We start from the raw sequence: 23,394 nt of genomic DNA on the forward strand, positions 1-23,394 counted from the left end.
TTCTATCTCCTAGAGATGAATGTACTTTGGTGCAAAAAGTGCAAATCAATCCCAGAACAACAGCAACGGACCTTGTGAAGATGCTGGAGGAAACAGGTACAAAAGTATCTATATCCACAGTAAAACGAGTCCTGTATCGACATAACCTGAAAGGCCGCTCAGCAAGGAAAAAGCCACTGCTCAAAAACCGGCATAAAAAAGCCGGACTACGGTTTGCAACTGCACATGGGGACAAAGATTGTAGTTTCTGGAGAAATGTCTTCTGGTCTGATGAAACAAAAATATAACTGTTTGGCCATAATGACCATCGTTATGTTTGGAGGAAAAAGGGGGAGGCTTGCAAGCCGAAGAACACCATCCCAACCATGAAGCATGGGGGTGGCAGCATCATGTTGTGGGGGGTGCTTTGCTGCAGGAGGGTCTGGTGCACTTCACAAAATAGATGGCATCATGAGGGAGATAAATGATGTGGATATATTAAAGCAACATCTCAAGACATCAGTCAGGAAGTTAAAGCTTGGTTGCAAATGGGTCTTCCAAATGAACAATGACCCCAAGCATACTTCCAAAGTTGTGGCAAAATGGCTTAAGGGCAACAAAGTCAAGGTATTGGAGTGGCCATCACAAAGCCCTGACCTCAATCCTATAGAAAATTTGTGGGCAGAACTGAAAAGTTCTACAAACCTGACTCAGTTACACCAGCTCTGTCAGGAGGAATGGGCCAAAATTCACCCAACTTATTGTGGGAAGCTTGTGGAAGGCTACCCGAAACATTTGACCCAAGTTAAACAATTTAAAGGCAATGCTACCAAATACTAATTGAGTGTATGTAAACTTCTGACCCACTGGGAATGTGATGAAAGAAATAAAAGCTGAAATAAATCATTCTCTCTACTATTATTCTGACATTTCACATTCTTAAAATAAAGTTGTGATCCTAACTGACCTAAGACAGGGAATTTTTACTAGGATTAAATGTCAGGAATTGTGAAAAAACTGAGTTTAAATGTATTTGGCTAAGGTGTATGTAAACTTCTGACTTCAACTGTATATCCTACAACCTGTCACTTTTTATGTAGAAACCCACCTCAACCACTGCAGTACCCCTGCACATCGAATAACGTGCTAGCACTGACCTGTATATACTTGCATTCTCATGTTTCTAACTCACATCGCTGTTCTTGTGTGGTTTTTAATTAAATTACATTTTTTAAATGTTCTATTGTTATCTATATTATTTTTATTATCTCTGCATTGTTGGGAAAGACCTCTCAAGGTTAGAATTTATGCCTGTTGTATCCTGTGTACGTGGTGAATAAACTTTAAAACTTGAATCTAGTTGGAACAGATAGACAAACAGATGGATACCCAGTCATACAGGTCCTTCAGTGGTAATGATCCATGTTGCCCCAACTTCATCCTTTCAACTCCTGAAACCGAAGAACCAGCTTTAAATATCACTTAAAAGCCCTCCACTATGTGGATACAATGCATGAAAACAGACACATTCCCCTTTGATAAATCTGAGTGAATTTGCAAAACGATACTGAATGCTTCATTTAGCTTATTCATGATCAAATCTGAAGCTGGCTTTGTTTATGTTACAGGTCTTTCAGGTGTCAACCTGAATTCAGGGCTAATCATAACATGGTAAATGAAAATCCGGGACACTCAAATTATTATGATATGTTGCGTTTGGTATGGTATGTATTCATTTGGAGATGTCCATCATCCATTTCGTATGCTATGTTACAAATTACAATTCATGATATGTTCCGTATTACAATTCGTATGATATGTTACAAATTGCAATTGTTGTGGCTAACGTTAGCTAGGTTGGCTAGGTGGCTAACGCTAACGTTAGCTAGGCTTGGGGTTAGGGGTTAATGTTAGGGTTAGGAGTTAGGTTAGGGTTAAGGTTAGGAGTTAGGCGAAGGGTTGGCTAACATGCTAAGTAGTTGCAAGTAGGTAAAAAGTAGTGAGTAGTTGCAAAGTTGCTAATTAGCTAAAATGCTAAAGTTGTCCGTGATGAGATGTGAACACGCAACCCTGACCGATCACCCTCTTATGTAACCATACCAAAAGTAACATATCAAACTAATTTGAGTGTCTCGGATTTTCATTTACTATGTTATGTCAGGTCTATGAGACCAGGCTGCAGGTGTAGGGTGAACAGGTGAAGTTGCCTCTAGATGCTGATCTGGGGTCAGTTTTGAATTTCCCCCAGTGATGGTTAAGGCTAGTATCAGGATAGGGGAAGCTGATCCTAGGTTTGTATCTATGGGAAACTTCACCCCGGTGTGTGTCTGTCAGAGGTTGATTAATTTCCATAGACATAAATGCTATGCAGCTGTGGACCAGCTCCCTGTCCACTCTCACTGCCCTGGCTAAGGGTTCAAACCTGGCCAGCCTGTAGCCCAGGTCAGTGCTCACCATCTGATGTGAAAGGTCAAAGGTAATTGGAAGTCAAAAGAGATACATATCCTCATTGATGTATCAAGTAGACCTACTAAAAACACATTGGTCATGTTTGAGATCAATTACATTGCAGTCGGCTACTGCAAACTGACTGATCTCCAAATCCCCTTGCATGATAAATAACTACTCATTATTATTTTTAGATCAGTCAGTCTGCTCAGTTGGTGATCTGCGATTAAGCAAAATGTATGCTCTCGGAATAGGGTCATTGTCTTCCATTATGCAAATAGAGACAAGCTTGCATTCAAACCTAGTGAAATTCACACCATCTTCGTTTGGTCCCAATCGTCTGTATGGACAGAACCCTCCCTTTCAGGGTACAGCAGTAGAAGCACCGCCTTCACGACTTGACTGACATGGAAGTGGCGAGATGCATCCTGGGAGCTCTGGAGCGCCGCTACAATTGATTGGTCCAATCCGGACACACAGCGAACACACAGGTGCTCCAGCATGAAACATAGGAACAAGATGGACGCCCGCCACTCCCCTCCCAGGCCCTTCGTCTCTGTAGAAGAGAAATATTGTCATAGATTAGCACTGACTTAATATGCCAATTACTTGGCAAGTCTTGGTAATTAAACTTTTGTGGATTTTGTGTATGGCTATTGGTTACATGAAAAACTGCAGGACTGTATGTAATATGCACTCTATGTATGGCTTATAACCAATAATAATCAGTATGGTCCTATTATACTCTGGTTTGGCCTCTTAGTGTTCTCCTTTCCCTAACACCATGCCTCTCACCCAGCAGTGTGTGTTGCCTGCTCGGCTCAGTGCTCTCGCTGTGCAGCTGAACACAGGCAGCCTGCAGTGCCTTCCCTGCAGCAGACAGGTCCAGGCACATGTGGGGCTGCAGCCCCATCTGGTGGCCTGATGAGAGGGTTTATAACTCTATGTCCACCACCCCCAGGGCCCACCCAGCTGAGTCCCTCACAGGGAGCACCAGTCTGTACGCCCCAAACACGACATAGTGCCCAACCTGGGAGGTGTCACAGCACTGGAACAGGTAGTCTCTGGAATAGAGGGTGGATCTACATTAGCCTGGTCCCAGATCTGTTTGGGCTGTCTTGCCAACTCCTATGGTCATTGTCTTGTTTGGTATATGCAGCAGAAACAGATCTAGTATCAGGCTAGAACGTCATGTGGACTCTGGATGATAAATATCACAGTAGTTCCATAGACTGTCATAAGCTGGTAGATCAATGTGCCATTAGAGTAGTTTGACATCGTATTGTAGTACTAGCAAAGTCATACATTACAGACTAAAACAGGTCCAATTATTTACCTGGAGAAGTGATCTGAGCGCCGTAAGGAAGGAGGAGGGGAGAGCCAATGGGAGCGACTAGAACCTCCCTCCATCACCATCATCTTCCTCAGAGAGTAGCCACCGCCCTGTAAATGGTGCTTATTAGCCTGCTTAAAGTTGGTTAGATATCTTATTTGGAAACTTCTGTGTACCTGAATTTGATGGTTAGGGTGTGTGGTTAAGCTAATGCTGGGGTTGAGATATCTGTTTAAATTGTTTATTTAGTGTATGAGTGCTGTGTATAGAAAGTAGCCTATAGTGGATTGATGTTACTGTCTTCTCTTCAGTTACCTGTCCATCTGAAGGCTCCATCAGATAGGAGGTGATACTGTGAATGGCAGAGACTCTGCTGTGTAGCCAGAGTGAGGTGCTCTCCACAATGTGCAGTATGCTGCAGCGAGTCACCACATGCTGGAGAGCTCTGCTGAATTCACTGCTCACGCCCCTGGGCAAAAATAGGATATTATTACTGAGTCAAAGCTAATGAATGGTGTTTTTAGGATATTTACTTTTTTGAATACTCTTTGAGCGTTATAGAAATATCGCCCTGGGTTTTACACTGCACAATACAGCCATTCTAGCCTGGTCGCAGATCTGTTTGGGCTGTCTTGCTAACTCCTATGGTCATTGTCAGCCAAATGTTGGTAAGTTGGTAAGACAGCACAAACAGATCTGGGAGCAGCCATTCCTCTCACCTGGTAGAAGTCTATCTCATGGCGTGAGGACAGGTGTGTGTCGTTTGAATCTCGGTGTGTGTCGAGACCCAGCACCCCAATAGCTCGTCCCTGCTCTCGGGGGTCCAATATGGGAATGGCGATAAACGAGCCATAACACTGTGAAGAGGCTCGAGACTCGTCGAAAAGGTAGACCCCTCCGTGAGCGCCCACTCTGGGCACGTGCACTGGACTACAGCTCTCTATGGCTGAGAAACTACAGCAGGGAGAAACAGTAAAAGAGACAGTCAGAGATCCTATAATGAGAGAGAGAGAAGATAGCTACAATAACGGGTAACAAGGCTCTGAAAGAACTTCCCGTGCTCCCAAAAACCATAAGAAACTAGCACTTCAGATCCGCCTATAGTTGAAACTGAAATGGCATTAGTGAGTGAGTGAGAGCATAGAGGGACTACAGGGTTAGAGGGGATGGTTTAAAGGCCAAAACGACTAGACCAACAAATAACATAGACGCAAGCTGCAGCTGACATGTTGCTATGGGTAAGACGGTTATACTAAAGGCTAAATTGATCGACTGATTGACTGATTGTGTGATTGATTGGTTGATTGATTGACGTGTCGCTAACAAGGGCAGAGCTGTCTCCTGACACTGACCTGACAGGGGCCTGGTGTGGCTGGGGCATCTTGTTGAGAACCAGACGGGCATCCTCAGTAGTACAGGCCACGTAACGCAGTCTAGAGCCCTCTTCCTCCAGCAGGGCTACAGAGACACTCAACAGCTTCCCCTTCGCATTCACCTCTGCTTCCTGCCACACACAGACACGCGTGGCTTCAAATCACATTGATTTCATCAAGCTGTTTTTAGGTCAGCAGTTGTCACAAAATGCTTCACAGTAACAAAGTGCTGTGATCAGCTGGACAAACTACACAAACTGTCTTCAACAAATCCACATTCACCATAAGAGTCTAAGAAGAAATTAAGCAATATAGAACCAAAAAGGGTTCAACGGCACGCTTATGACCAAAAGAATACAAAATGATCTCTATAGAACCACAAATCACCTAAGCAACTTATTTTAAGCGGTATACATATTATACAATATTATTCAATAGTACCTATTTCAGACTGTTGACTATTGTTTTATGCTTCTGTATGCTACTGATCAGCCATCTGGTTAAAGTGAAACTACAGTAATGTTGTCATGTCTGAAATGTAAGGTGTCAGACTCACTCTGAGCACGGCGCTAAACACAGACCCATAAACAGGCTCCATCTGGGCTGCACCTCTTTGGGCTGCTCTCCCAATCTCCTGCAGCCAGGCCTGCCTGGTAGCCCCTCTACTCCTGTCCTTGCCCCCTCGCAGGGTTGCCCGCTCCTGCAGGTAGACCAGGAGCTCCTGGAAGACCCAGACCCATGAGCCCTCCTCTGGAGGCCTCTCCACCAGGAAAGCCCTCAGTAAGGCCTGGAATTGTCCCGGAGAGAGGACAGAGCAGCTGGAGAGAGGTGGCTCACCATGCTGCCAGGCTTGAACAGGGCGGGGGGAGGGGGACGGGGGAATAAGAGAGATTGTGTGGTTAAGGTTGTATGAAATGGACAGATAATGTCTTCACAGCACACACAGGTGGTGGACTTAATCATCACCCATAGCACAGCAGCTACTTTAAAAGAGACTAGTTGTGGGGACAGCAGATTACATTATACCAGATTACCGGTAGTTCTCATTGTAATGTGGTTGTAATGACGTCATTTCAGCCAGTTTTGCTTGCGGGGGGTCTACTATGTTGGTTAGCCCCCACAGCCAAGTCCCTGTGACCTCTGACCTCTCCGTAAGGCCCCTTCCTCTGTGCCATCCTTGTACAGACTTAGCTCTCTCTCCACCTCCTCTCTGTCCACAGCTCCTCTGCCCTCGCTGTCCCAGGAGAAGAAAAGAGACGACACCTCCTTTGACCTCCTGTCTTCTTCTTCCTGCTGGTTACACTAAAGACAACATAGTAGCCTTCATTATTTTAATTCTACACAGCCCATAAGGCCTAAGTACACAGTCGGACACAGTTTACAGGATAGCAATAGGAGACCGGGAAAAGACCTCCAGACCACGGCTTTTGTACAGCACAGTACAGTACACTAGTCATTCCATTTCTATAGGCCACAGACAGCTCCTTCACCGTCTCCTCTCGTCTCTCTTAAATCTCTTATCACCTGCTGCAGCTGGCGCAGTCTCTCGCTCTCTTTCTCTCTGTAGCCAGCTTTGATGTGTTCAGCCAGGCTGTCCACCATAGCGCCACTGGATGCTCTGCCCAGGAAACTGAGCACAAACTGCAGGAACTGCCCTCGGCTCACCGTCTGACTGTCATAGGCACACATGGTCCAGCGTGACCCTGGATCCTCTGCATCTGTGGAGAACAGATGGTGAATTAATAAATGACGGCTAGGACATTATTTCTGACCCTGACCCCTTCATGACCTCTTCTATGTTCCCTCGGTCCTCTGGAGGTTTATGGCAGTTTGGTGCCCCAGCTCTAGGCTCTCTGTGGGGGTAACCCTGTTCCCCTCTCCCTTCCTCTCTTCTCCCCCTTTTATCTCGTACGTGTGTGGGTGTGCGTGTTTACTCACAGAGGTTAGGATCATGTATGGACTCCTGTGTGCTCTCATTCTGATCATGGTAGAAGGACCAACACTCTCTGTCTGTCCAGACACCCAGTCTAAACCAACAAATAGATACTTTCATCAGATCTCAAAGCACTTTTATTATGTTAAATTACTTCCTCCATCAATCCTGATGGGATTCTCTGCGATAATTTCACCACAAGCTATCCGTTATGCAGTAGAAAGATGTGACGAGCTAATGGGGAATGGTGTTCTATTAAAAAAAGTGAATCATTGGTATTTACTGCAGTGTGTTAATGAATGTGGTTAAGCATGGTTCAGTTAGTCACCTTAGCACAGTCACAGTGGGAGAAGGCCTGAGAGAGTGTCTCTGTCCAGAGCCTCAAATTCCCAGCACAGCCGTGTTCCCGGCTACACATGGAGAGATGTTCCAGAAACAGCTGGAACTTCTCCTCAGAGAGCCCCCAGACAGACAGACAGACAGACAGACAGACAGACAGACTAAAATAACAGAAGAGAAATACTGAGCACTGCTCGCCTATACAAATCACAAACGAGGGGGTCAAAAGCATTTCTCACATGGACAAATTGGTCTTGCTGTAGTGAGTCAGGTGTGCCGGCATCATCGGTGTTCAGGTCCCAGGCCAACTGATCATCTGAAAAAGAATCCCTCTTAAATACAGATGTAGGATTTTAATTTGATCACTCTTTTGTTGCTGAGAATATGCAGATGAGCTTCGTGATTTACATAAATTCCCTGAAAACCCTCACAAACACACAGTTAGATTAACAGTATTGCACTTTTCATGTAGTGTAATTTTAGCTAGCTAATAGCCTAACCACCGATCAAGCAACATTATGGACAAAATGTTAAAATCCTGTTGCTGCAGGATTGATTTGCTGCGACAGTAGTGGTCAAAGTAACCCATTCTTGCAGTCAATGACCAAAAGCGCCCTCTTTGGCCTCATGAGTGGAATGTTATTAATATTTTTAATAATTGTATCATTAATAACATTTTTATTTATCCTGTGTGTCTTTTTCAAACAGTTTTATATCTGACATGGTAAAGGTGGCTTCTTTTTTGTAAGTCCATAACCATGTGTATGAGGTGTATACTTTTGTTTCAAAGTAGATTGGTTTAAGACTACCAAGAAACACTCTGTGTGGCCCTGATTTAGCACACTGCAGTAAAAGGTTAAGATCCTTCACCTGTACACTGGTTAAAATGCCTGAACATCTTCAAACTGCATCATGACCAGAACATACATGAACTTTTGGAATGAAGGAGTTCATTGAAGCTGAGTAGAGCCTTCTGCACCTGCAACATAGCCATGTGTTAGTGGGCTTACAGACGTCAAACACCCTCTTAGAAAAAATATCTAGAACCTAAAAGGGTTCTTCGGCTGTCCCTATAGGAGCACCCTGTGAAGAACCCTTGTTGGTTCCAGGTAGAACCTTTTTTTTTTCTTTGTGTAAAGGGTTCTCCATGGAACCCAAAATGGTTCTACCTGGAGCCTAAAAGGGTTATCCTATGGGATTTTTCCTCACAAATATAAATTACATGGATTTACTTCTATTTTCGTGCTGTTTGATGTTAGTTGAGTCAATTGGATTAAAACACAGAGAAAGATTGCTTGTTTCCTCTGTTCTCTTTTGTGCAGTACATCTTTGAGTTCCGCCCTGCTCCCAGTCCCTGATCCAAACACAGAACAGCTTTAATTAAAAGCTGAGTTCTCTATAGTCTTATTGTCTGTCTTGACGTTAAACCCCCAAAGCATTTATCCCCATCATTAATCCTAATCCCATTTTCTCTTACTCTCTCCAATCCACTAATCCATACAGAGGTAGATAGCTAGCTCAGATTAACACCGAGGTGCAATGTACAAGTCTGTACTGTACTGGTCTGATATACACAATGAATAGGGCCAGGAGGTCTTCTTGACTACGGGAAAACTCTGGACCCTATATGGCCAGGAAAAACTCCTGGACCTCATCATACATCACCCTACCTTGAGGCTCTTTGTATTCCTCATATGTCAACCCCTCCTCGCTTTATATGTGTGGTCTGTTCCTACCAGGTACAGAGAGAGGGTGTGGTCTGTTCCTACCAGGTACAGAGAGAGGGTGTGGTCTGTTCCTACCAGGTACAGAGAGAGGGTGTGGTCTGTTCCAACCAGGTACAGAGAGAGGGTGTGGTCTGTTCCTACCAGGTACAGAGAGAGGGTGTGGTCTGTTCCTACCAGGTACAGAGAGAGGGTGTGGTCTGTTCCTACCAGGTACAGAGAGAGGGTGTGGTCTGTTCCTACCAGGTACAGAGAGAGGGTGTGGTCTGTTCCTACCAGGTACAGAGAGAGGGTGTGGTCTGAGAGGGTGTGGCCCTCCGTCTCTCCACGGTACGCCTCTGGATCTCCTCTCCCCTCTGCAGCTCCACCCTGCACTGCCCCACCTGCCTCTTCAGCTCAGACAAGCTGGGACAACATTGGACAAATGGGAATGGTTAACCATGGGTTAAATAAGGACGTTTGCAGAATGGTATGTTTTTCCCTGGACTTTGAACAGATATCCATTCAATTCCTACAATATTCCTCGGTAACAATTTATTTGGATAGTGCATCTGTAGATGCTCTACAGACTATCAGTAACATTTCAACTAACTATCTACAAACCCTAGCCCTAATCTTAACCCTTATCCTATCCCTAAACCTAACCTTAACCCTTACCTTTATTCTAAACCTAACCCTAACTGTAACCTTAGCAAGCAGTTGCTTATCAACAGATAATTTGTTGATAGTATGACCATCTGTAGAGCATCTACAGATGGACTATTCGGACTCTCCAAATAAAGTGTGACCTATTGCTCTGCCGCTGATAGAACTGATGACATACTGTATATTTTGTTTTGGTTTCTTGTTGATGGAAAACAGTAGGATACAGCCTTCATCAGTGGTCTAAAGTACTTAAATACTACTTAAGTCGTTTTTTGGGGGTATCTGTACTTTACTATTTATATTTTTTGACAACTTTTACTTTACCACATTCCTAAAGAAAATAATGTACTTTTTACTCCTTACATTTTCGCTGACACCCAAAAGTACTCGTTACATTTTGAATGCTTTAGCAGGACAGGAAAATGGTCCAATTCACACACTTATCAAGAGAACATCCCTGGTCATCTCTACTGCCTCTGATCTGGAGGACTCACTAAACATACATGCTTTGTTTGTGAATTTTGTCTGAGTGTTGAACTGTGCCCCTGGCTCTCCGCCAATAATAATAAAAAAATATATAATTGTGAAGTCTGGTTTGCTTAATATAAGACATTTTAAATGATTTATATTTTTACTTTTGATACTTAAGTACATTTAAAACCAAACACTTTTAGACTTTTACTCAAGTAGTATTTTACTGGGCGACTTTCACTTTTTCTTGAGTCCTTTTCTTTTAAGGTATCTTTACTTTTGCTCAAGTATGACAATTGGGTACTTTTTCCACCGCTGGGCTTCATCATGTTCTTCAGAGTGCTTACTAATGAAAATGTTGTATAATCATCAGACTTCAATTGTCCATTCTCTCTGTCTCTGTGTGTGAGAGAGCGTAACCAAATGAGGGGTACCATACATGTTTATTATTATTGAATAATGGTGTGCCAGATTATTTGAGACATGAGAGAAATAGGTACTACAGTACTTCTGGTGGGGTGAGAGCAGCCTCATGGGCTGTGACAATCATTAAGCCAAGGAATGAGCATAAAGGCACATGGAGGCCCAGATACACTGTATGCTCCACCATCAACAATCTCCACCAGCATATTGCTATTCTATAAAATACAATTACCAATTTAACGAAAAGGGGTATAAGAATTAGGCATATGAGTAGATTGTCGCCTTTGGTTCTTCTTAGGGTAGAGTAGCATCCTAACCAAGCCTGCACTGATGGAGATGGAGGAGGAGCAATACGGTTTTGGTGGGGGAGATGCCATCAATCATTCTGTCATTACTCCATACACAATCATCTCTCCCTCACCCTCTCCCCACTCCTCTCTCTTCCTCGCCTTCACTTTGGTATGGCGCCCCATCTGTGATTTTCTCTCTATCACCCTCTCTCCCTCTCTCTCTCTCTCTCTCGCTCCCTCTCTCTCTCTCTCTCTCAGAGGTGATGAATATATCCCACCGGCTGCCTGGTGCATGTAGCAGTTGCAGGGTGAGCTCCAGCCCCAGGCGGTCCTGGGCTGCCTCTGCCTCTTCTCGGTCAGAAAGGAGGGGGATGAAGAGAGGGGGAGGAGGAGGAGGACCTTATCAAGCAATGGCACAGATAAAGCAGGGGACTGAATGGAGATGAACCCACTTCAACCTCACCCCTCCTCCTTTCCCCTTCTTCTCCCTCTCCCTCAGTCTCTTCCCTCCGCTCTGCCTCTCTAAGGAGCTGCACGACACATTTGACCAGAGACGGTAAGACCTTCTCCAGCAGGTAAATCCTGCAAAGACAGAGCAGAGCACACATTCATGAATAATATATGGTAGAGCTAATTCTCTTGCTAAATGAGCTACATCAGATTGGGGAATGGGGAGATGAATGTTCTAACCTAGAATCCATGGATTGTTCTTCATCCTGACTGAGCCAGTACTGGGTAAGAGGGTCAGTCAAGGCCCATGCTCCTTGGGTCAGTTGAACTTTGCGGACACACTCCCTGTGGGAGTCCAGTCTGCGCCCCAGCTCTGACCCTCAGCTGGTGATCTGTCTCTCCAAAGTGCTCTCCCACCCCTCTCTGTCCTCCTGAGACCCTTTCATTTGTATCCCCCTTTTCCCTCCTCAGATAGAGTGAGGATAGAGGGTCTGCTGTAAAATGTTAAAATGAGGAGAAAACTAGGGCAACTGATCTGATTGGTGGGTGTCTTTGACAGAAGGGGGTGGACCTTGTAGGCTATTTTGCACTCATATTCATTTTCTCTGCGAAAGAAGGTATTTAAGATAGGTATTTACTTTTTTTTTAGAGATCATTACAGATATTTATGTGCAATACAATATTTATATTCAGCAAAAAAACTGAAAATGATGTCAAAAGATTAAATGATGCATAATAAACTACCCTAAGAAATATGATTAATTTATGGAAAACACACAAATAACCCCCTGACCAAGACTAAAATGTATTCATGTTTTCTGTTAGTTATCTTTTCCTTTGCCTTCTATATCAGACTCCTTGTTTACCTTTTCCCGTTCTACTTGTGTGCGAAACGGATTGACGACATTCCAATCCTCCCCTTTCTCTCCCCTTGAGTACAATTCCCAAAGGATGGAGGCAATGCAGGCAGTCAATAAACAGCCCTGTGGAAATGAATCTCTGCACCTCAAATCTGGATCTACCCCTGTAACCAACAACACCCTCCCCAGTGTGTGTAGGGGTGGCGTCTGCTGGTTGCAAGGCACAGGTCTCTGTTTGATGGTCACTAAGGGAAGGAGAAAGATCACTTGTTGTAAATGAGAGGAGGCAAAGGGAGGGAGGGGCCACAGCCACTGAAACATGACCTCATCGCTCAGCTCAACTTCACTGCAGAGCAGTGTGTGTTTCATATGATAGGTTCCCTCCCTTTTATTTTGACACTTAATTGGGAGGCCTTTTCACAATAGAGTCTACAATGGAGTCTACTTGGAAAATACATTGGCGCCTTCATTTTTGCACAAAATGTTCTTGTGTTTTCTTTTCCCATTTCTTCCCCTCGGTTGCGTACAAGAGGAAGTGCAGGCTAGGGCATGGTATTTGGTACGTGACAGAAGTCACATTTCCTTTTCAAACCAACATTCTGTAAAATGACCTGAAACTCTCTCTGCGTAAAAGCTCCCTGAAAAGCTCTCTTTAAAAATCCTTCTGAAAGAGCTACAGTGCCTTCAGAAAAGTATTCATCCACATTTTGTTGTGTTACAGCCTGAATTCAATGGGATAGATTTTTGTTTTCTCACCCATCTGTACACAATACCCCATAATGACAAAGTGAAAACAAGTATTCACACCCCCTTGCTATGACACAATTGAGCTCAGGTGCATCCAATTTCCTTTGATCATCCTTGAGACGTCTCTACAACTTGATTGGAGTCCACCTGTGGCCAATTCAATTGTCTGGACATGATTTAGAACGAACCACACCTGTCTATATAAGGTCTCACAGTTGACAGTACACGTCAGAGGTGGGAGTTTTGGCGGAAAAGATGACGGAAGCTGATGTGGATCTTGAACCTAATGGTGGTTGAGCCAAGGAGAACTGGACTACTGTCCAAAAGAATGGAAAACAGAGCAAAGTAGCATACAGTGCTGAGAATATATTTTCTTGTCTTGTAGGATTACGGCTTATTCATGAGGAGCAGCTGATCGGATTACCAATCTTGAAGAATCCATTTAAGATATCCAAACTGGTGGAGAGAGTGCTGGGTAAAGTGAAAGCTGTGAGGATTACGAGAGGCGGGTTTGTTCAGATCTTTCTGTACTTCTGAGGATCAGAAGAAAAGTGTGTTGCGTCTCACCAGAAAGTTTGACATGTCGTGTGTGTCTCTTCAGGAACAAGGCAGCCCTCAAGGGGGTAATATATGGCGTCTCGTGGGAAGTCGATGTTACAGAGATGAAAAATGTTCCTGGAGTGAATGATGCACGTCGGATGAATCGTGTGGTGAACGAAGAAAAAGTGAAGTCAGTTCTTTCGTTTTTGATATGGAGTCTCTCCCTACTCAAGTGCGGTTGGGGTATATCAACTACAGAGTCAGAGCATTTATCCTAAGACCAATCATTGTAAAGCTTTTGGACATGTTTCAAATGTTTGCAGAAGGGAGAAGCTGAGATGTCCAAGTAGTAGAAATGTAATGTCTTGTGTTTGTTTATATATATATATATATATATATACATACAGTTCAAGTCGGAATACATTTAAACTCAGTATTTTCATAATTCCTGCCATTTAATCCTAGTAAAAATACCCTGTCTTAGGTCAGTTAGGTTGACCACTTTATTTTAAGAATGTGAAATGTCAGAATAATAGTAAAGAGAATTATTTATTTATTTCAGCTTGTATTTCTTTCATCACATTCCCAGTGGGTCAGAAGTTTAAATACACTCAATTAGTATTTGGTAGCATTGCCTTTAAATTGTTTAACTTGGGTCAAATGTTTCAGGTAGCCTCCCACAAGCTTCCCACATTAAGTTGGGTGAATTTTGGCCCATTCCTCCTGACAGAGCTGGTGTAACTGAGTCAGGTTTGTAGGCCTCCTTGCTCGCACACACTTTTTCAGTCCTGCCCACAAATTTTCTATAGGATTGAGGTCAGGTCTTTGTGATGGCCACTCCAATACCTTGACTTTGTTGTCCTTAAGCCCTTTTGATACAACTTTGGAAGTATGCTTGGGGTCATTGTCCATTTGGAAGACCCATTTGTGACCAAGCTTTAACTTCCTGACTGATGTCTTGAGATGTTGCTTCAATATATCCACATAATTTTCCTCCCTCATGATGGCATCTATTTTGTGAAGTGCACCAGTCCCTCATGCAGCAAAGCACCCCAACAACATGATGCTGCCACCCCCTTGCTTCACGGTTGGGATGGTGTTCTTCGGCTTGCAAGCCCCCCCCTTTTTCCTCCAAACATAAGGATGGTCATTATGGCCAAACAGTTCTACTTTTTGTTTCATCAGACCAGAAGACATTTCTCCATAAAGTACGATCTTTGTCCCCATGTGCAGTTGCAAACCGTAGTCTGGCTTTTTTATGGCAGTTTTGGAGCAGTGGCTTCTTCCTTGCTGAGCGGCCTTTCAGGTTATGTCGATATAGGACTCGTTTTACTGTGGATATAGATACTTTTGAACCGGTTTCCTCCAACATCTTCACAAGGTCCTTTGCTGTTGTTCTGGGACTGATTTGCACTTTTTGCACCAAAGTACATTCATCTCTAGGAGACAGAACGCTTCTGCGTACTATTGTTTGTACAGATGAACCTGGTACCATCAGGCATTTGGAAATTGCTCCCAAGGATGAACCAGACTTGTGGGGGTCTACAATTATTTTTTGGAAGTCTTGGCTGATTTCTTTTGATTTTCCCATGATGTCAAGCAAAGAGCCACTGAGTTTGAAGGTAGGCCTTGGATACATCCACAGGTACACCTCCAATTGACTCAAATTATGTCAATTAGCCTATCAGAAGCTTCTAATGCCTTGACATCCATTTTTTTGAATTTTCCAAGCTGTTTAAAGGCACAGTCAACTTAGTTTATGTCAACTTCTGACCCACTGGAATTGTGATACAATGAATTATAAGTGAAATAATCTGTCTGTAAACAATTGTTGGAAAAATGACTTGTGTCATGCACAAAGTAGATGTCCTAACTGACTTGCCAAAACTATAGTTTGTGAACAAGAAATTTGTGGAGTGGTTGAAAAACGAGTTTTAATGACTCCAACCTGAGTGTATGTAAACTTCCGACTTCAACTGTACTGTATATATAAAAAAGTTATTTTACCCCATTTTCTCCCTTATTGGTAGTTACAGTCTTGTCCCATCACTGCAACTTCCTTACGGACTCTGGAGAGACGACAGTTGAGAGCCATGCATCCTCTGAAACACGACCCTGGCAAGCTGCATTGCTTCTTGACACACTCCTCGCTTTACCCGGAAGCCAGCCGCACTAATGGGTCGGAGAAAGCACCGTCCAGCTGGCGACCATAGTCAGCTTGCAGGCACCTGGCCAGCTACAAGGAGTCGCTAGAGCGCGATGGGACAAGTAAATCCCGGCCGGCCAAACCCTCCCCTAACCCGGACGGCACTGGGTCAATTGTGCGCCACCTCATGGGTCTCCCGGTCACGGCCGGCTGTTACACAGCCTGGGATCGAACCCGGGTCTATAGAGACGCCTTAACCGCTGTGCCACTCGGGAGGCCCCGTGTTTTAAAAGGGTTGAAAATGTGACATGTTGCAATTGTGGTGGGAACCATGAAGCCACGTCTTTTGAATGCCTGACAAGGGCAAAAGAGAATGAGGTGGCCACAGTCAGGGCTGTCCAGAGCATTTCATATGCAGCGGCAGTTAAAAGGGTTGAGGGTTCGAATGGTGCTCCCGAAGAGTCCATGGTGGTGTACAGGCCTTCCGGGCTTGCCTTTCACCAGCAGGACCCAGATATTTTAAAGGTTAAGAAGGTCGACTTTGTGGCCTTTATAGCTATTGTGGTTAATGGCACTGCCAAGGTGGATAGGAAGTCAAGGAATATAGATCATTGTGGATGCGGCGGAGTGGTTACTTGGACTGAAAAACTTATTGGCGGAAGAGTTTGTCACAAGCCGTACCACCCTCTCAGGCTCTAGAGCCTGAGAAGGGAAATATGGAGATTTGAAGGAAGGAAGAAGTGGGAATTTTGTTTTTGTCAATGTACAATTTTTATTTCGGTGTATTAAGTTAGTTTTCCCTGTCACCTATGATCTTTATTTTTTTATTTTCAACCCCGTCCAGTTGGTGGTGGCGATACACCTTTTTGGGTTGTAGTCCGCCATAAAACCCACAGAAGAAGAAGAAGGAGTAGTGCATGTCAAAAAAAAATCTTAGTGTGCTGCTTCGGCGAGAGACGTATGCGGGAGGTCATATGAGGAATCATGGAACAACAACAGGAATATTGGGACAGGGACACAGAAACATGGTTTTCTGAGGAGGAATGGAAGCGTAAAAAGAGGAAGAGGAGGTTGAATAGAATGAGAAAAGCAGAGGTTGGCTTTATATCTGAGGAAGATGCCGATAAAAATGGAGATTGGTGTCAAGTTCAAACACAGTGATAAGTGCGTGAATTGGACTATTTTCCTGTCCTGCTAAGCATTCAAAATGTAATGAGAACTTTTGGTTGTCAAGGAAGTACATTCATCTCTAGGAGACAGAACAGGTCTCCTTCCGGAGCGGTATGACGTCTATGTGGTCCCATGGTGTGCATGAATTGCACTATTTTCCTGTCCTGCTAAGCATTCAAAATGTAACGAGAACTTTTGGTTGTCAAGGAAGTACAATAAATAAAAAGTACAATATTTTCTTAAGGAATGTAGTGAAGTAAAAGTTGCCAAAATATAAATAAGAAGGCTCCCAAGCGGCGCAGCAGTCTAAGGCACTGCATCTCAGTGCTAGAAGCGTCACTACAGACTGTGGTTCAATCCCAGGCTGTATCACAACAGGCCCTGAACGGGAGTCCCATAGGGCGGCGTGCAACTGGCCGGGGTAGATTGTCATTGTAAACTGACTTGCCTAGTTAAATAAAAAAGTACAGATACCCCAAAAAACGACTTAAGTAGTACTTTAAAGTATTTTTACTTAAGTACTTTAGACCACTGGAAATGAGTTGGGTGTAGTTGAAACAGTGACGTTAACCTGTAGTGGACTTGTGATATTTGTTTCTGTTTCTTCAGCCCAGAGGGAGAAGGCACTCCGTGTCACGAAACTTCAGGATCTGTTTCTTGTTTTGCTATTATGAACAGGGCACCATTGAAAAGAGTGATTTCTGGGGTAGCGTTAAGTGTGGAGGGAGAGCAATTGAATTTGAAAATTCCTGGTGTTTGTGACACCCGCCGTTTGGAGTCACTGTCAGTCCTTTTGAGTTTTGAGTCAGAGTCTCTACCAGACAAAGTCATGTTAGTATATATCAGTTATCCACTGTGTTTTTTTCAGGTGCAACATTTATGGTTATGTCGCAGCAGTGTGTAAGAGGAAGATTCCAAGATGTGGGAAGTGTGCAGGAGGGCATGGGATAGAGGATTGTGTAGTTTCGGTGGATAAAGTCGTGTGTCAACTGTAGGGGTGCCCATGTGCCTGGTGCGAGAGAGGCAGGTTGAAGTGGCCAGAGTCAGATTAGTGCAGAAGGTGTTGTATGCTGAGGCAGTGAAGAAAGTAGAGGAGGATGGGTAAAGGGTGAGGGATCCTGAGAGGATCCTAGTGAGTAGTAGATTTGTGCCAACACAGAGGGATAGGCCAACAAGTTATTTATGCTTCAGTAAGGTTGGCTTCTTAGTGTTCAAAGCAATGGTTATCAACTGTATTACAGAAATGGAACGTAAATCACAGAACATGGATGTTGTGGTGGCAGCTGCAGAGAAGTATTTGACTTTAGAAGAGTTACAGGGTGTGTTGAGGGATGGTGTCCTGTCCTCCCAAGCCGTTGGCATGGTGCAGGAAGAGATTAGGTCAAAATAGTGGAATGGTGTAGTGGGTTTTTTATTAGTATAGTTTGCAGCTGCAGAGAAGTACCTGGTTGTACAAGATATTACTGAAACCAAGAACCCAATGACCACTCTGACAGAACTACAGAGTTCTTTGGCTGAGATGGCCAGAAGGACAACAGTCTCTACAGCGCTTCACCAATCTGGGCTTTATGGGAGAGTGGCCAGATGGAAGACACTCCTGAGAAAAAGGCACGTGACAGCACTCCTGGAGTTTGCAAAAAGGCACGTTAAAGACTGAGATCATAAGGCAAAAAATTATGTGGTCTGATGAGACAAATTCAACTCTTTGGCCTGAATGTAAAGCGCTATGTCTGGAGAAAACCAGGCACAGCTCATCACCCGTCTAACACCATCCCTACCGTGAAGCACGGTGGTGGCAGTATCATGCTATGGGGATGCTTTTCAGCAGCAGGGACTGGGATATTGATAAGGATAGAGGGAACCATGAATGGAGCCAAATACAGGCAAATCCTTGATGAGAACCTGCTTCAGAGTGCAAATGACCTTAGACTGGAGCAAAGATTTATATTCCAACAGGACTATGACTCCAAGCATACAGTAAAAAAATAACCACTGGAATGGCTTCAGAACAAAAGTCCTTGAGTGGCCCAGCCAATGTCCAGACTTGAATCCCATTGAAAATCTTTGGAAAGACTTGAAGATTGCTGTTCAGCACTAATTTAAGAATTTGAGAAAATCTGAAAGGAAGAAAATCCCCCAAATCCAGATGTGCAAGGTTGATACAGACATACCCAAGACAATTCAAAGCTGTAATCGCCGCCAAAGATGCTTCTACAAAGTTTTGACTAAGGGGTTTAAATATTTATGTAAATTATATATTTCTGTATTTCATTTTCAATAAATGTGCAAAAATGTCTAAAAACATGTTTTCACTTTGTCATCATCTGTGTGTAGAAAAATATATATTTAATCCATTTTGAATTAAGGCTGTAACACAACAAAAATCAAGGGGTATGAATACTTTTGGAAGGCACTGTACATTTACAGTACTCAGTTCAACATCTAGTTTTGATTTACATTTGGTTGAGTTGTCAAGTAACGTAAAATCCCCCCCAAAATTACCATGTCATTGGATTTAGGTTAAAAGTGAGGTGAAAAAATACTAAAATCCCTTGTTGATTACTTTTCCACGTTGATTCAACGTCATCACATTGAGTGAATTGGTTGAAATTACGTTGAAACAACGTTGATTCAACCAGTTTGTTCCAGATGGTATTGCATTTTCATATCCATTAGAGTTCACTCAGCTGCATATTGTTTAAACCATAGACTTATGTAATTACCTATATTTGGTGCGAGGAGCCTCATGTCAAAACGTAATTTTCAAACGTGTAGGACCGCATTATTTTCTTCCAACCTTGCCTGATTGAGTCCAGCATGGTTTTGCTGCGTTCATAACAAGTGGGAAACTTGGAATATACTAGGTCTACTTGTAAACTGTGAGAATGGGATTGTTGTGTGCATTCACATGCTTTGAACTCGACTGACAAATGTCAAACAAGTTGTGTCAACCATAAACTATACGTACAGCTATCATGCTTCCAAACAAATTATGGTGTTAAAAAGGCACAATAATATATATTTTTTTATAAATTACGTTTTGTTTCATTTAATTGCCGAAAATGCTGTTATCGAAGTAATTTCCTTAGTATGTGACGTCAGAGTTCAGCATGTGGGAGAAATCGGAGTTCAGCGATTATTTCCCACTTGTAATTACGAGTTGGCGGGCCGTTCAATTGGATTTCCCCCAGTCGTACACTGGTAATTACGAATGTACGAGTTGTTATGAACGCAGCATTAGACAATGTCGTTTGACAGCTGGCCAGTGGATCGCATGCGCCAAAAGACGCTGCTGAATGAATAGGAGGGAAATCACCAACGACCCAATAACCTCGGGCGCCTTGCATGTCATCTGCTCAAATTATGACCATCTCGCCGCCTCTGCTTTCTCTAACTAAGATATCTGTTTCCTGGACCTTGAATGGCGCTGGTCACCGTTCAGCGTTCGCCAACACCCAGCGTTAGCTCCAGTCCCTGCGTTTCGGTGAGTTGTCGAGCTTGGTCGTCTGTCATAGCACGGGATTTAAGGCTCAATTCTACTGGTATTGTTTAGGGTGGCTATAGCTAGCTAACAAGTAGGTTGTTGTCCCATGCGGTAGTTAGCTAGGGGAAACACTTTTCACAGCACTTCGATACCGAAGTGACCTTTTCGTGGCAGGAGACTGAGGATAAGGTTAGGAAAAGAGTTAGGGTTAGCGGATATGGTCTCCTAACCTGCCACGAAAAGCACTTTGTAGCGAAGTGGGGTGAAACGTGTGTCCCAGCTATCTACACTATAGCTGGTTATGCCCTGCTTTTTTGTGTGCATGCGTTCCTAAGAAACTGTTAAACGGAAATGTGTTTTAGTTGTCTGCGTTGTTGTTTATAAATATACACTTTTGATTTTTGCATGGACACAGTTAAACTTTCCTGTGTCCAGGGAAGTTGTCGCTTAGCTACCACAGTCGATGGCTGGCTGGCCAGCTAGCCAGTGAAGTTTCTCAACTTGTAGCTAGCTAGTTAGCTAGGTATAGTGACTGTTTTGCAATGCAAATAATTTCAGTGCATATCTGACCTGTTTATCCCCAAGTCAATTATATAAATGGTCTAAAAGAACTCAAAGAAGCCAACTCATCATAGCTTAGCTATCTGTCAGTGTCAATCTTGGTTGGCGAGTTTACCGGAGGCATAGCTATCTGATAATAAATGTTGTACTCAGTCACTGCCATAAATGTATAGACAGTGGTGCAAAGTACTTAAGTAGTACTTTAAAGTATTTTTACTTAAGTATTTTTTTGGGGGGGGGGTATCTGTACTTTGCTATTAATATTTGACTTTTACTTCACTACATTCATAAATAAAATAAAGATTTACTTCTTACTCCATGCATTTTCTCTGACACCCAAAAGTGCTCGTTGCGTTTTGAATGGCTACCAGGACAGGAAAAGGATCAAATTCATGCACTTATCAAGAGAACATCCCTATTGCCTCTGATCTGGCGGACTCACTAAACACATGCTTTGTTTCTAAATGATGTCTGAGTGTTGCAGTGTGCTCCTGGCTATCTGTAAATAAAAAAAACAAGAACATTGTGCTGTCTGGTTTGCTTATGTAATGATTCATAATTTTAATACTTAAGTATATTTTAGTAATTACATTTACTTTTGATACTTAAGTATATTTAAAACCAAATACTTTTAAACTTTTACTCAAATAGTATTTTACTGGTTAACTTTTACTTTTTCTACTATGGCATCTTTACTTTTACTCAAGTATGCCATTTGGGTACTTTTTTTCTTCATCTATTTTATTACAACAGACCTAGCCAAAACAATGTCATGGACTCTCACAACAGTTCCATATCAACTAGGCTCTAGTTATTCTGTTAATGTTTTGCATGAAAACCGGGTTAGTATGACATGGCTGTCCAACTACATTTTATGACCCGCACTGGGGAAGATTCCATATGACATATCGACGGTTGCCTGGCTGGCTGATATGCCAGCGGATGATTCCCCATAAGGGTTGTAGCTAGACAGCCTAGCCCAGGGGTAGGCAACCCTGTTCCTGGAGTGTCTGACCAACAGCGTTAATGGATCACTTCTGTGATTGTTAAATTCAACAGCCCTATCCAGCCCTAGACATTGTTTGCATCCCGAATTACACTTTATTCCCTTTTGGTCAAAAGTAGTGGACTATATAGGGACTAGGGTGCTATTTGGGACATATCCATTGAGGGCAGTCTGAGGTCTGTTAGCTAGAGAAAGAAAAATACTTGCTGTGACAGCTCTCAGTGCGAGTTGTCAATGCCTGAATCACATTAGGCCAGTATAAATGGGAAAGAGGAACGTGAGAGATGAACTGTTTGAAAACAATTAAAGCAAAGGTCAACACAGAAATTATGTGTTAGGGGCTCCAGAATCTCCTGTAAGTGTTCAATTGGGTTGAAATCCGGTGGCTGAGACACATACCCTTTAAACCCCCAACAACAGCCGCTGATGATGATTAAGGTAGACACCCCCCCCCCCCCCCCCCCCCCCCCGCAGGGCCTCCTGAGTCTAAGGCACTGCATCGCACTAGAGATCCGTGTTCGATCTCGGCCTGGACCGGGAAACCCATGAGTCGGCGCACAATTGACCCAGCGCAGTCCGGGTTAGGAAAGGGTTTGGCTGGCTGGACTGTCCTTGTCCAATTGCGCTCTAGCGACTCCTTGTGGCGGCCGGGCGCATGCACGCTGACTTCGCTCACCAGCTGTACAGTGTTTCCTCCGACACATTGGTGTGGCTTGCTTCGGGTTCAGCGAGCAGTGTGTCAAGAAGCAGTGCGGCTTGCAGTGATGCCAACTTAGCAATTTGTTGCTACATTTAGCAACTTTTCAGACTACCCTGGTAACCTTTTTTTCAAACAGCACCTAGCAACAAATTTGGCTACTTTCAAATATTTATTTGGAACTTTTAGCTTTTGAAAAGTGACTCAAATGCTAAAATGCACTCATTTCCCCTCTAAATGACACAAAAACAATTTTCTCTGTCACACACAGTCACAACACACATGCCTGGCTGCAAAAGTGCATTGTGAGTGACGTCAGCAGCAGGCGCTCAGCTCGTGCACAGGCAGCAGCAGGCCAGCAGCAATTTCAGCAAATTGCAAATCATTGTTGGCTGACTGCAGTAGTATGCGTTCGAGACAAACCCAATGACTATAGTTGGTCACAAATGTTTGATCTTGAACAGAACTTACATCACTCAACATGTCTCAATCAAAATGATAATAAACAAACAAATCTAAACTAACATGTCAAATCATATTTTTCGCTGAGATGGCCAGTCAATTTGAGTAACGTTATTGTGTATTCTACATAATGACACAGTTTTACGTAATGACGTCATCACGCAATAACATCACAACGTCATTTAGCAACAAATCCACCTGCCTCTAGCAACTTCCCCTGAAAATTGCTTAATTAACTCAGGAACCACACCTGTGTGGACACTAGAGGTTGACCGATTATGATTTTCCAACGCCGATACCGATTTATTGGCGG

General features: G+C 43.4%; 2 protein-coding genes and 2 long non-coding RNA genes across 5 annotated transcripts in view; 1 reads left to right on the forward strand and 3 right to left on the reverse strand.

Annotated features, from left to right (window-relative positions):
- Positions 1–1,014: 1,014 nt before the first annotated feature.
- Positions 1,015–3,900, reverse strand: LOC115163114 (uncharacterized). Its single transcript, XR_003869689.1, has 4 exons — positions 3,764–3,900; positions 3,223–3,491; positions 2,729–2,983; positions 1,015–1,430 (listed from the first exon to the last, which is right to left on the reverse strand). It is a non-coding gene; the product is annotated as an uncharacterized LOC115163114 (long non-coding RNA).
- A 168-nt stretch (positions 3,901–4,068) lies between these two features.
- LOC115163113 (EF-hand calcium-binding domain-containing protein 5-like) lies at positions 4,069–8,299 on the reverse strand. 2 transcript variants are annotated; one of them, XM_029714735.1, is made up of 8 exons: positions 8,276–8,299; positions 7,395–7,721; positions 7,072–7,160; positions 6,658–6,851; positions 5,690–6,435; positions 5,113–5,264; positions 4,480–4,714; positions 4,069–4,229 (listed from the first exon to the last, which is right to left on the reverse strand). In XM_029714735.1, exons 5-8 carry the CDS (start codon positions 5,729–5,731, stop codon positions 4,215–4,217), a joined length of 444 nt encoding a protein of 147 aa, XP_029570595.1. In that variant the 5' UTR covers positions 5,732–6,435; positions 6,658–6,851; positions 7,072–7,160; positions 7,395–7,721; positions 8,276–8,299; the 3' UTR covers positions 4,069–4,214. The 2 variants fall into 2 exon arrangements, with proteins under 2 accessions (XP_029570595.1, XP_029570594.1); XM_029714734.1 differs by lacking the exons at positions 4,069–4,229; positions 4,480–4,714; positions 5,113–5,264; positions 7,395–7,721; positions 8,276–8,299 and having other exon boundaries at positions 5,785–6,435; positions 7,072–7,229.
- Positions 8,300–11,457: 3,158 nt separating this feature from the next.
- On the reverse strand, positions 11,458–12,524 carry LOC115163115 (uncharacterized). Its single transcript, XR_003869690.1, has 3 exons — positions 12,275–12,524; positions 11,649–12,013; positions 11,458–11,540 (listed from the first exon to the last, which is right to left on the reverse strand). It is a non-coding gene; the product is annotated as an uncharacterized LOC115163115 (long non-coding RNA).
- Positions 12,525–20,176: 7,652 nt separating this feature from the next.
- LOC115163116 (protein phosphatase Slingshot homolog 2) overlaps positions 20,177–23,394 on the forward strand; it is a 33,587-nt gene continuing 30,369 nt past the window's right edge. Inside the window, exon 1 of the mRNA XM_029714738.1 lies at positions 20,177–20,355. Coding sequence (XP_029570598.1) covers positions 20,293–20,355 — 63 coding nt within the window. The 5' untranslated portion in view covers positions 20,177–20,292. The remainder of the gene's footprint in view (positions 20,356–23,394) is intronic.

This window comes from Salmo trutta, chromosome 26 (genome assembly GCF_901001165.1).
Source record: "Salmo trutta chromosome 26, fSalTru1.1, whole genome shotgun sequence".
Classification (NCBI taxonomy): Eukaryota; Metazoa; Chordata; class Actinopteri; order Salmoniformes; family Salmonidae; genus Salmo; species Salmo trutta.